At 40.9% G+C, this 11,577-nt stretch overlaps 1 protein-coding gene across 1 annotated transcript; it reads right to left on the reverse strand.

Moving 5' to 3' along the window:
* Positions 1 to 118: 118 nt before the first annotated feature.
* Positions 119 to 9,493, reverse strand: LOC114529414 (striated muscle preferentially expressed protein kinase-like). Its single transcript, XM_028551222.1, has 11 exons — positions 9,208 to 9,493; positions 8,751 to 8,972; positions 8,429 to 8,567; positions 5,644 to 5,767; positions 5,221 to 5,269; positions 5,096 to 5,122; positions 4,797 to 4,949; positions 4,275 to 4,326; positions 4,068 to 4,157; positions 3,663 to 3,785; positions 119 to 3,238 (listed from the first exon to the last, which is right to left on the reverse strand). The coding sequence occupies exons 1-11, from the start codon at positions 9,273 to 9,275 to the stop codon at positions 455 to 457; spliced, it is 3,831 nt and encodes a 1,276-aa protein (XP_028407023.1). The 5' UTR covers positions 9,276 to 9,493; the 3' UTR covers positions 119 to 454.
* Between the last annotated feature and the right edge of the window lie 2,084 nt (positions 9,494 to 11,577).

Consider the following 11,577-nt stretch of genomic DNA (forward strand, 5'->3'; position numbering starts at 1 on the left):
TACACTGATCTGCATGTTATTAGTGGTATGACTGGATGGTTAAATAGACAGTTTGCATACGAAACCAGGAAAAACGTTAAAAATATCTTCAAATTTCAAAAATAAAAACAAAACCTTTGCAAATAATCTAATTGATACCCAAAACTTTCTACTCCAAAATACATTGACAGCAAAGATTCTGATAATTCATCATTCATGTGTCCGTCAAAGTGAAATTCATAGAATGGTCTGTGCAATTGTCCTCGTCCTTCTTTATAGTAGATTTAATATAAATTATAATAGCGGAAATCTCCTAACAATTCATATAAAAATACGATTTATATATATATATTTATATATGTATATCAAACTTTGCCGCTAAATTGATTTTCTTAATATTTTACAAACTTTGTTCGTATTTCAAATGAAATAATTCCGTGTTTAGCACACGCGTTTTTTTGCAGGATACCAGACCCTATTTTCCTTCCCACATTGATCGCACGTTAGAGAATTTATTCTTCCGAGGCGCATTTGTCGACGATATCCGAGTGTCCCGATCTTGCGCCGAAGGCACTTTCTTGGACTCTTCCGGAAGGACGAGCTTCGCCTTCCATTTTCGTTGCGTAACTGGGCTCGATTTCTCAGAATGATTTTCAATTTGCCGCGAAATTTCAGGATCTTTTATGCTAATTTTTTCGTTCGAATTCGTGCGGTTTATTTCGTTGTTCTCGGCGACTACGTCGTCGGACGAAGCGGAACTTCCCGAACGATCGCTCGTATACGAAGACTGGGACCAACGTTTCGATTCGTCATTGTTATTCAACTTCGTCGAATCATCGGGTTCCGAAGGTTTTGCGGTAAGTTCCGTTTGATTACCGGTCATCGTCGTAAAGCCGAAGGATCGTGTTGGTATGTACACCGTTGAATTTACGGCAGTTTTTTTGCCTTTTGGAATCGACATATGAACTTTTGCTGTAGCGGATTTTACGGCGGGTGAAACCGATACAGTCGTGGCTGTACTGGGACTTTTCGGGGTAACAGTGATTTTAGGAGGGGTAGTTGTTGTATTCGGAGGGTTATTTCGCTTCAGCTGCCACCCGGGTGCTTTGGTATTTGTAGGAACTCCGGTGGTCTTGATGGATTTTGATGATTCATTTTGGAGGTATTTCGAAAAGTCCCTTTTCTGCGGCGTGTACCTCGTTGAAAGCGACGTCATATCGTTGGTACTCAATGACGTAAGCTTGCCGTTGGCGAGTCCCGAGCGCGGGTCGGGCAACGACGAGGACGATGTCGATGTGAATCGCGTTTTCATCGAGGACACCGCGCGTGGTTCTTGCGAGGGCTCGTCAGTTGGCGGCGGGGCAACAGTAAGCATAATGTCAAAACCGCCTGTTTTCTCTTCATCCGAATTAGCGCGTGGCATGACCGTAACCTCAGTCAAACTGCGAGTCGCCGAACCAGACAGCTGCTCCTTAACCTCCTTCCCAGTTTCCCGCTCCGCTTCTTCATTCCCGGCGGAGACCTGGACAGTGGTGGAAGGTGAAACTTCTTCCGTACTTCGAGGCGTATTATTTTTCGATTTTTTAGCGTTCTCGCCGTTCGAAACTTTCGTAATCCCGTCGTCCTTTCTTTGGCTTCCCGACCGTGATCTTGAAGCGTTCGCAGTAAACTTGCTTTCTTTATTTTCTTCGTTCTTCGCGTTGTCTGGACGCGTCTTTGACTGCGCTTTCAATTGGCTGTTCGAGCGAGATTTTGATTCATTATCAGAGAGAACCTTAGGCTTGCTGTCGGAACGAACTCTTGCCTGGCTATTGGAGCGAGGTTTGCTTTCACTATTTTTCTCCGGGCTATCGTCCAAGTTGATCTCGCATGCGAGGTTTTTCAGTTCTGGCTCGGATTTCGTTGTGGCTGCTTTCTTGGGTTCCGGTTGATTGGCTTCTTTTTCGAAAAGCTTGCTTTTTCCGAGAACGTTGGAAGATTTCGGTGTCGCCGGCGCGTTGGTCGGGGACTTCGAGGCGGGCTGTTTGTCATCCGACACGAAACGGTTTCTGTTGAGCGAGATTTTCGAAACACCGTACACGGGTTGTGAGGATGGCTTGAGATTCTCTCTGCTTGATTTCCTCTGCCACGGGGGAGGTGTGAAATCTCTCGTCTGCAAGGTGTTATCCGTTTTTGCGAGGGGTTTCTTAAGAGGCGGGGCGGTGCCCTCCTTTCCTGAGGGTTTTCGTTTAGGATCGGAATCGGGCTGAGCAGGTTTGCTCTCGGTCTTTGGCACGTCAGCTTTCTTGTCGGTACCAGTCACTTTTTCGGACGAATGCGCGACGGTCTTGTCTAATTGAAGACCGACAACCATTCCCCCCTGGCCCGGGTAATCACTGCTAGGCGGTCTACCTCCTCCGCTGAGAACTTCGACAACCGTGGTGAACTCGGAGACTTTCCTATTCGCGACCGGTTTCGGCGGCTCTTCGGCACCTTTTAGCAACCCATTGGAATCTTTCGGAACGCTTTCGGAATCTTTCGGTACATCGTTGAAAACCTGGGGTAAGTTTTCGGACGGGGTCATTTTCACTTCGGAAACGTTTTTCTTCGTTTCGCCGGAGTGCTTGAGAATCCCATGCTGACGTGTCGGCTGCAAACCAGAATAATAAAACGCATCGTCCTGCTGAAGCAGAGCTGCATTGAGCGTAACAAAATAATGATCTTCCGTGCTTGGGATTCGAGTCGCCTTGCTCTTCTTCAAAACCCCACCACTTGGCGTCTTGGCAGCGGGCTTGTGGTCAATTTGCATCGTGCTAGTCACCGTCTCCGCTGGCTTCTCGTCTGCGGGCGGCGGCGTTTCATCGACGTCCATCGCGGGCGCATTTTCAGCGGTTTCGCTACCGTTTACCGCGTCATCGGGCGGGCGTTCAACCTGCTTCGCGTCGATCACTTTCTTCGACTTCGCAATCTCGTCCGTCCGCAGCTGACCGCGAAGGCGTCTTTTTTCCCGCTTCGTCAGGGGGCCCGTGTTGACCGGCTCTTCGACCATGGGACTGGGAGCGACTTCTTCCGGAGGCTCGTTTTCGTCAACAGGTTCGGGCTCAGGCTCCCCTTTTTGTCCCTCGCCGATATCGATGTCCATCGTCTTCAACGTGAGGGAATCGGTTTTTTCGACGGGAGTTTTCGAAGAGCTTGGATGCTTATGTTTCTTGCGATGAATCGTAGATTCTTTCTTCTTGTGGTCCTTATGTGGAGCTGGTTTCTCCTCCACAGGTTGAGGCTAAAAAACACACAAAACAATTAAGATATTTTCTACTTGTTAAAGGGGTCTTTTGAGTGGAGATCTTATACACCCAAAATTGAAACCAGGAACAGTTGAGATGTGTCAACGATCGGTCCTCTGGCAGGAGAAAGCGTGGTTAGCGGAAATTTGCTTGCCAGGAGCCACTAGATCCGTTTAAAAGCACTAAAAGTCAGACAGAACGGCTACACCTACTCTTTTAGATAGAGATCTCCAAGCCAATTGCCAGAAATAACAGTCATGAAACAAAGAATTTTCAACCCACGTAACCGTGAAGTATTTTGAGTCCAATTTCATCATGCGCCTGTGACGCGTGCATGCTAATTGCATCAGCGTATCGCAATATGAAACTGGACAATTAACACCTCTGGTCCCCCTGGGCGGTGTTTACGTTTAAACGTACCTCTGGGCTGGGACTTTCACCGTTCTTTTCAACCATGGGGGGAATTTCAGTGATGAATCCTGGCGGAGGCCTGATTCCCATCTTTGCAATCAAGTTCATTGCACGGATTTTGTTATAAGCCATCTGCAGCAGATTAAACAATGATTAAAGATTTGACTTAATGCTAATCCATCACATTACTTCCTAATCGGGATTACAAAAAGTCTTTGGCCTTCCTTTAAAATATGCGAGAGCATTTCATGTATCGCGAAGGAGATAGAAAATACCACAGAAAAAAACAAACAACTCCATTCTACATTCTACAGAAGATTCCTAAGCTCATGTTTCCAGAATGAAATAAGTTTTATTTTCACCCTTGCAGATTAGATTTTCACGATGTTAAATTCAATACTGGAGATCGATTACCTTCCATCGTTTTCTCGCGACAAATCGTTTGAAGTTGAACGTACAAATCTGGGTCGTTCTTCTTCTCTGCCTCTTCTTTTTATCAACAACCTGAATGTGTATGAAATGGTATGAGACGCGGGTGAAGGAACGAGGGAGGAAGGGAGGGAGGGAGGGGGATTGTGGGGTAGGGAAGTTAAGGAATTTATCAAAAGACAAAACACCCACCTCCTCTTCAACCCAAGGGTGACGGGAGCAGTCGTGGGCGGTCATTCGTTTCCTAAAACGGAAAAAACAAGTGATAAACTACATATGACATGACTTAAATGACGTACTCCTTTCTCAGTCTTCCTCAGTCATGATATCTAACAGGGTGATTCTCTGGTCACACACGTGACAATGCGATTCTATTTTGTTACATGCAAAATATGAAGCCTGAAGAGACAGCAATGTCACACACATGTGTGACCAGAGAATCACCCTAAGGGCTGCTTTCAACTTACGCGTTTTTCATACGCACGTACACGCACGTAAAAGTTTAAATCCTTATACATGTTAAAATTTTCCGTACGTGTATGTGCGTATAAAAAACGCGTAGCTAAGTGGAAAGCAGCCTTAATGCAATTATAAAAAAATTTCAAGAACTTCATGTTAGATATCATGACTCGCTGCACTGTAAGATATTACACTTGCTTTCCATAATGGCATAAATGAGCAACTGATTTCGAGGTTCATTCATTGATTTCATACCTTGGGTTTTTCACAAGAAGTTTTCGAATGAAGTCTTTCGCCTCATCGCTGATCTCCGAGAAATATTCCTCGTCAAACTGATAGTCAACTTGAATGATATTTGTGAAGGTCTCCTGGGTACATTCACCCAAAAATGGAGATGCACCACTTAGCCTTGGGGAGACGAATTTGTGTGTTAGAAATATATCAGTTTTAAACCCTAATTATAGATCAAACTGGCTCTTGAATGAATGGTCAAAACTTGCTAAAACACAGAATTACAAGTTGCATATACAAAACAAATTGTTTTAATAACTTACAGAATATATGCAATAACTCCCAAGGCCCTGCAGAGAAAAGTCTTGAATTGAGTAACAGGAAAGCGAACAGACGATTGCACTTCGATATTTATAGAAATACTTTATCATTATAACATCTCACTTACCACATATCAGTTGCTGTGCTGATTGCATCATAATTCAACACTTCAGGGGCTAGAAAACAGAACATTTTTACTCTTAAAACTAGATTCTCATAAAAGTAGGATTCTGGACCTATTCTGGCTAAAGGTAGAATTTATATTATTTTGCTAAAAGGTCTGTATTCGAAGTGTTGTAGTCGTGTTTAAAGTTTGCCAAATTGTCCCAAGAGCGAAGGCAAGAGGGGGGAAAAGTTTATCAGAAGACAATTTAAAACTCTGAGACCATTCAAATGTAATAAAACAATTGAGAGGGAGGGGATGTGTAATTTGATGACAGTAATTTCATTAGGAATAAGAAGGACCGAGATAACTTTTTTTAATATGAAAGTATACTTGTTTTGACATATGCTAAAAATTCTCTCACAAATGGTATGTTTTGCATCTTACCTACAAATTCAGGAGTTCCCATGATTTCTCGAACAGGCTCATTTTCATTGACGACTCGAGCCAGACCGAAATCAACCAGTTTAATGGTTTTTCTTCTTGTGTTTTTTAACAAAATATTTTCAGGCTAAATAAGAGAAAAACAACAATTTCTGATACACAAGTACAAAATTGTTTTTCATGAAAAAAAGAATTGTATATTTTAACCTTTTCGCTGCTAAAAGTATTGATAAATTGCACTTTTACTTTGTGCCTTACATGGGTATATTTCAATCCAAATACTTAAAACTAATCCAGAAATCTCATTACGCATATCATAGTGTCTGAAAGACTGAACAAACAGACTTTAATTGCTTTTTAATGCCTGGCAAGGTTATCTGCAACCCACATACAGTTAGTACATCCAACAAACCATAAATCAATCTAAGATAAACCTGCATTTTGACAGTTTAAATTAAATGTGTAGTTGATCTACATGATTAGAAAACGCATATTTTTACACAGGTCAACCTGAACACAAGTTCTGGGATTCTTGCATGCGAAGCTTTCGAGTCAGGTCTGGCAATAATTTACACAGCATTGGAGAGAAAAGTTTACTTAATGTGACAAACAGACTGAAGTGTTGTAAGTCAATAGTTATTTTTAGCTTGGCAATGATGCATCCTACTTTAGATCCCTTTCATTCCAGACAATTTCTAAGTGGTACAGTACTGTTTGTGGGCAATTTGATGATAGGGTGCTTGGCAGCAATGTACACAGTAACACCTGCTTTGTATTTCCCACTACAAATATGCAAACTAGCCACCAGTTTGTAGGGCTGTTTTTGTTAGCTATTGACAAAACCTTGCATGAACTTTGTTCTACATAAGCTGTATAAATCCTGCAAATTTTCTTCATAACTCAGTACAGAAACTGGCAATTGTCCAATCCCTAACTAGGTTAGTTTGCAGTCTAACTTGGTACTATTTCAAGATTCAGGAAAGGTTGCTTTTCATGTGAACACCCTAAGCAAGTCAACTCACTGAATTAATTAAACAAACTCATTTTCGAGAAAAGCATTTCAGTCTGAAACGCTTGAAGATGCTTGGTGTTTATACAGAAATGCTTGAATGTTTTCAATACAATGTTTTAGGGAGGAATCTTGCATTAAAACCGGTGAATTCAGCGTTGCACTGATGTGCTCTGCCACGGTTTTTCGCATTGCTATCAGACAAAGCAAGCAAGCTGACAAATTGTTTGTATTGCAAGCTGCAAGGGGTCCAGCAACATTCCACGTTTTGCTATGTCTTTTATCATGAGCGCATGTGTCAACACCGTGGGTTCAGAGTGGCTAAATTTGGCAAAAAATCAGCGTGCGACGAGATTTAATAATCGGCCTGCTAAACCACGTCCAACGGCTGCTAATATTTCAGACGCTATCTGTTAAATTTTATAAGCAGCTATGGTTTAGGTTAAGCTAAAATCGCACCACACGCGACCAGCTCATGCTGCGAGCAGAGAAAGGCATGTCACCTTAGTTGGCTGTGCTGTCTATGTTTTTAAATTCGTTTTATGGCATGCATTGTAGAGAATAACTATAACAGTACAACCACGTTTGTTCACCTCGCGAGGGGTAGCCGAAATTCCGGCAAAAACCAGTCCATTTACAAACCGTTTTATACGTCAAATGATAGATGTGTTTTCATAAATTTTCTAAAGACAAAATTCCTCGATAATTTGATACGATTAAGCTCACTAAAACACCAAACGATGGCGCACCGTTCAATGGAATACATTTCAAAAGAGCTCAAAGCCTTCCACATGAATTTATTTGACGTGAAACGGCAAAGCGTGGCGAACATTTAACTGCAAGACCCGGGCGGTGTATTAATAGCAGTTGTATTTCAGCAAAATTAACAAAATATCTTAAATGTTTTTCAACAAGTGCACTATTTATAGTGCAAAGAATTAATACATGATTGGCAATCGATGTTTCGATATTAGCAAGAGGACAATCGCATATATCATCCCACCTTGTACGAAAATACAAAGGCTTCTTTGCGAAGCGCAATGTTTACATTTTTATTACAAAACAGAAGTATTCTCGATTTCGAGCCAAAAAAATAGCAATTATTGCAGGTAAATTGGTTTAAAAGAATGTTCGAGATTCCCGTCATACTAGGCTTCGGATCATTGAGAAAATGTTTAAATAAAGAAAAATTAACATTAATTGGACAACAAATGTTGAATGTCCTTAGCTCTCTGTTAGCGAGCTAAATCGACAGATTTCGTCATAACCCGGTTGTGTTTTCCCTACCATTTTTGGCAATGGCGAGTATTTGCCAAATTTTATACAACCAGACCGTCGTGAAAGCGTTTTATTTTTCAATCAAATCGCAATCATAGAACTCGATTATACGAGTAATTATGCATTATGAATGAGCTTTAAACTTCCTAGCCACGAAGACCGCGGTTTTTTACATATAATCGTTTGTTTCTTTCACTTCAAAATGGCAAAAGCATTTCGCTTTAAAAACGGTGCCCTAGGTTCAAAATTTACGTGCAAAAACGCACAGAAATTTGCTTCATGTTGATTTTGTGCCGTTCTAGACATTGCGAATTCCATTGTAGACAGTCTAATGACAACAAAATGACTTTATAACTTTGTCAAAATATGCTAATATGGCAAAATAAATACGGTTCATAAATTTTATATTATACAATAAAATATCTCCGGACAGATCTATCTCTGATTCTAAACCCTACGCTATCTCTTTCTTGATTAATTTTCGTGTAACACAAAACCTACCTTCAGATCTAAATGCACCACTTTCCGGCTGTGTAGATGCTGTAAGCCTTGTAAAATTTGCCGGGTAAAATCAATGGCTTCCTCCTCGGTCAAATAGTCCTTTTTCGAGATATAATCAAAGAGTTCACCACCGCGGAGCCTAGGTGAAAAAAACACGGCTTTTGCTGCGACGAAATGACAAACTTGGGGGCGAATTGTACAATTTTTTACAGGGCAATTCGAAGCACGCTGCTGGTACACAAGTACACTACACTTTAATGATAGCAAACGCGCTTCGTCATATGGTCAGACAATATCTTTAAACTATCAATGTTATACTCACAATTCCATGATCAATATAATCTCCCTATCAGTTTCATATACGTCGTGTACTTTTATGATCTTCTCATTATCTACCATGCGCAAAATTTCTATCTCGCGTATAATGTCGTTCCTGGTCATGCCATTGCGGCTGGCTGCCGTCCGCTTTTTCCTCACATATTTCGCCGCGAATTCATCGCCGGTGTCTTTCTCGACTATCTTACGGACCACGGCGAACTGTCCCCTTTAAAAAACAAACAAAAAGAGAGACATTAGAGTAACATGTTTATCGCGACAGACTCTTCTACATCCCGATGCGCTAATAACATGGCCGAGTTCATTGCCCCATAGTACAGCCATTAATTTCAATCTGTCGCAAGAATAGCAAAATCACAACGCTTTCGGGAAAATTGAAAGCAACAGACCTCTAGCCACACAACTGGTCTCCTCTTTAACGATAATTTAAAACGACAGCCTACCTTCCAAGTTCATCTTCGATGTCATAGTCTTCGTGTATGTTTTCCTTGAAATTTTCCGTACCGTGCATTCCGGCAGATTTTCAGTCACTCGCTTTCGCCTCGATGGCCTTCTGTTGAACGAAACGCGCTAGTAGAGGGCGCGTATATGCATGAATTATTGCCGCCAAGCCTCGAAAGCCCTCAAATTATTTGTATCTGCCGTCGAAAGCAAAAAGATTGCAACCATACTTTCTAAAAAGATGTGTAAATCTTCCCTATCGAGCAGCAAGTGTTATGTGTCGTTCCACTCCCCCTGAAATGGCTTCGTCATTTCCCGTGAGGAACGTCGGAAATGCACGTAGCCGGGATGATCCGATGATATTCCGGAACAAATAAATGAAATAATAGAACCTTACCTTATTGTGGTTTATATCTTATTTATTTGGTTTGAAAATAGGTTTAAAGTTTTTTTCTTTGCTGCACCCTTGTTTTATTTGCAAAAACAAATGCCTCACGTTTAAAAGCGCACTTCGTCTTCCTACTTTTGCTTTTTTTTTATATATTTCTAAAGTGTTACCCTTTTAATACTATATAGGCAAGGTTCTAATTTCATGACGCAAATAGTTAGGAAATGGCTTTAAAAATATATAAAAATAGCTCAGCACGGAAAAATCTGACAATCAAATTCATGTGCAGTTATTGCCCTGCGTGATAATTCTCTGAATTTCATACCAACACGTTTTTCACAAAACAGACGTTTTGAATGAAGAATTATGATATGGGAAACGAATTGTAAACTTATGCTTTCGAAACGGATGAACCGTAAACGCCTTCACAAGAGGCCTCATTGGGGTTGGTGATGGGTCAAACCAGAGGAAACAAACCAGAAACATCTATCTTGATTCTAGTTAGCAAAGCTTTAGCTGTTTTCGAACTTGATTGGAATATGGTATTACTATACGCTGTCACCTAAAACTTGTAGGAAAAAGCGAGTCAACTGAGGAATTTGGCGTTTGGTTTATTGTATTTCCGATACGGTTTATATTATGTTTACTGACCGAGTTCCGAAGTCAGCCCTTTGGGGTTGCCACTTGCCATATATAGATCTGCTTAGATCTGCTACTTGTAACTCGTTCCCAGCTCGCGCTCTTCAACGTTAAGTCGAAATGTCTAAAAATATTGTCTGCGCCATATCAAACCATAGCAGCATCACGCCATCACTGTTGCTATGACGATAAACAAGGCTCCGTGTATTGAATGAACAATAAGTGAGAAAATATAAGATGATTAACTGCTTGGCTGAAGCTTTTTTGATGCGTGGGTGAGCAGGTCACCTTTAAACAGCCTTAAGATCCTTTTAAAGTCATTACTCACCATCACAGACCAAACAAAATATGCCAATTATTTCGCTATTGTTTCTTACCATGAACCCTTGTTGTTCATCATTCCCGCTTTAGGAAAACGACTTTGGCGCAAAAATTCGCAAATGGATCTTCAATTTGGACAAAAATAATATCGTTTTCGTCTTTCAGTTTTTAAAATTCCACGCAACACTTGGTTAATGAAGTTTGACAGATGTCGTTAGATCTTGTGGTGATGCAAGCCACAAAGAGATACTTATGAACTTTTAAAGTCGCTGAAAGTGTCTCACGGAAATTATTAAAACGGATTACTGTACCCAAAATTGGCCGGGTGGCATAAATTTGACCTTGTGGAGAGGGTGTAAAAGGGGGGGAGGGTAATTCAACCCCCCATGTCACACGCCTGAAGGAAATATGATGAGTGTGTATGGTCGAATAAAGGAACACTAGATTAAAGAGAAACAAACTGTGTGTATCGAAAAATGGCTACGAATTTCTCTGAACCATATTGCATTGCAGTTGTGATCTCAATTTCCTCTGCATCTTGATTCGACGATGAAATGACGATAAACTTGCTAACCATTCACCGTTCATTTCTGGCAAAACACAACGGCGAAAGGAAGGTTCTTCTGCAGTTCTACCATCAAGCACCTATCGTTTGGGAAACTCTTTTATTAACTTTTGTGCTAAAAAACATTGTAAACTCACGTTCCCTTGCCGCATAATTTTAGAACTGAATTTCAACTTGCATAAATCAGCAGTTTTAAACATTGAGACATGTTTTGTATAAAATGACTGATAACTTTTGAAGTGTATGTAACATTAGCTCACACTGAACTAATCTATAATCCTGTTGTGAAATATTTCAATGTAATTCAGACCTCACCAATTAGTCTTTAACGATTATGAGATTTTAACAAGCCTTCGAAATGACAACTTTTTTTCTAAGAAAGTCGTCGACAAAAATGTGACAATTAATCTACGATTATGGGTGCGTCCTTTTGACTTATGGCAAATCACAGGTGACTAT

This window comes from Dendronephthya gigantea, unplaced genomic scaffold, assembly GCF_004324835.1.
Source record: "Dendronephthya gigantea isolate DGI-Jeju-01 unplaced genomic scaffold, DenGig_1.0 000056F, whole genome shotgun sequence".
NCBI lineage: Eukaryota > Metazoa > Cnidaria > Anthozoa > Malacalcyonacea > Nephtheidae > Dendronephthya > Dendronephthya gigantea.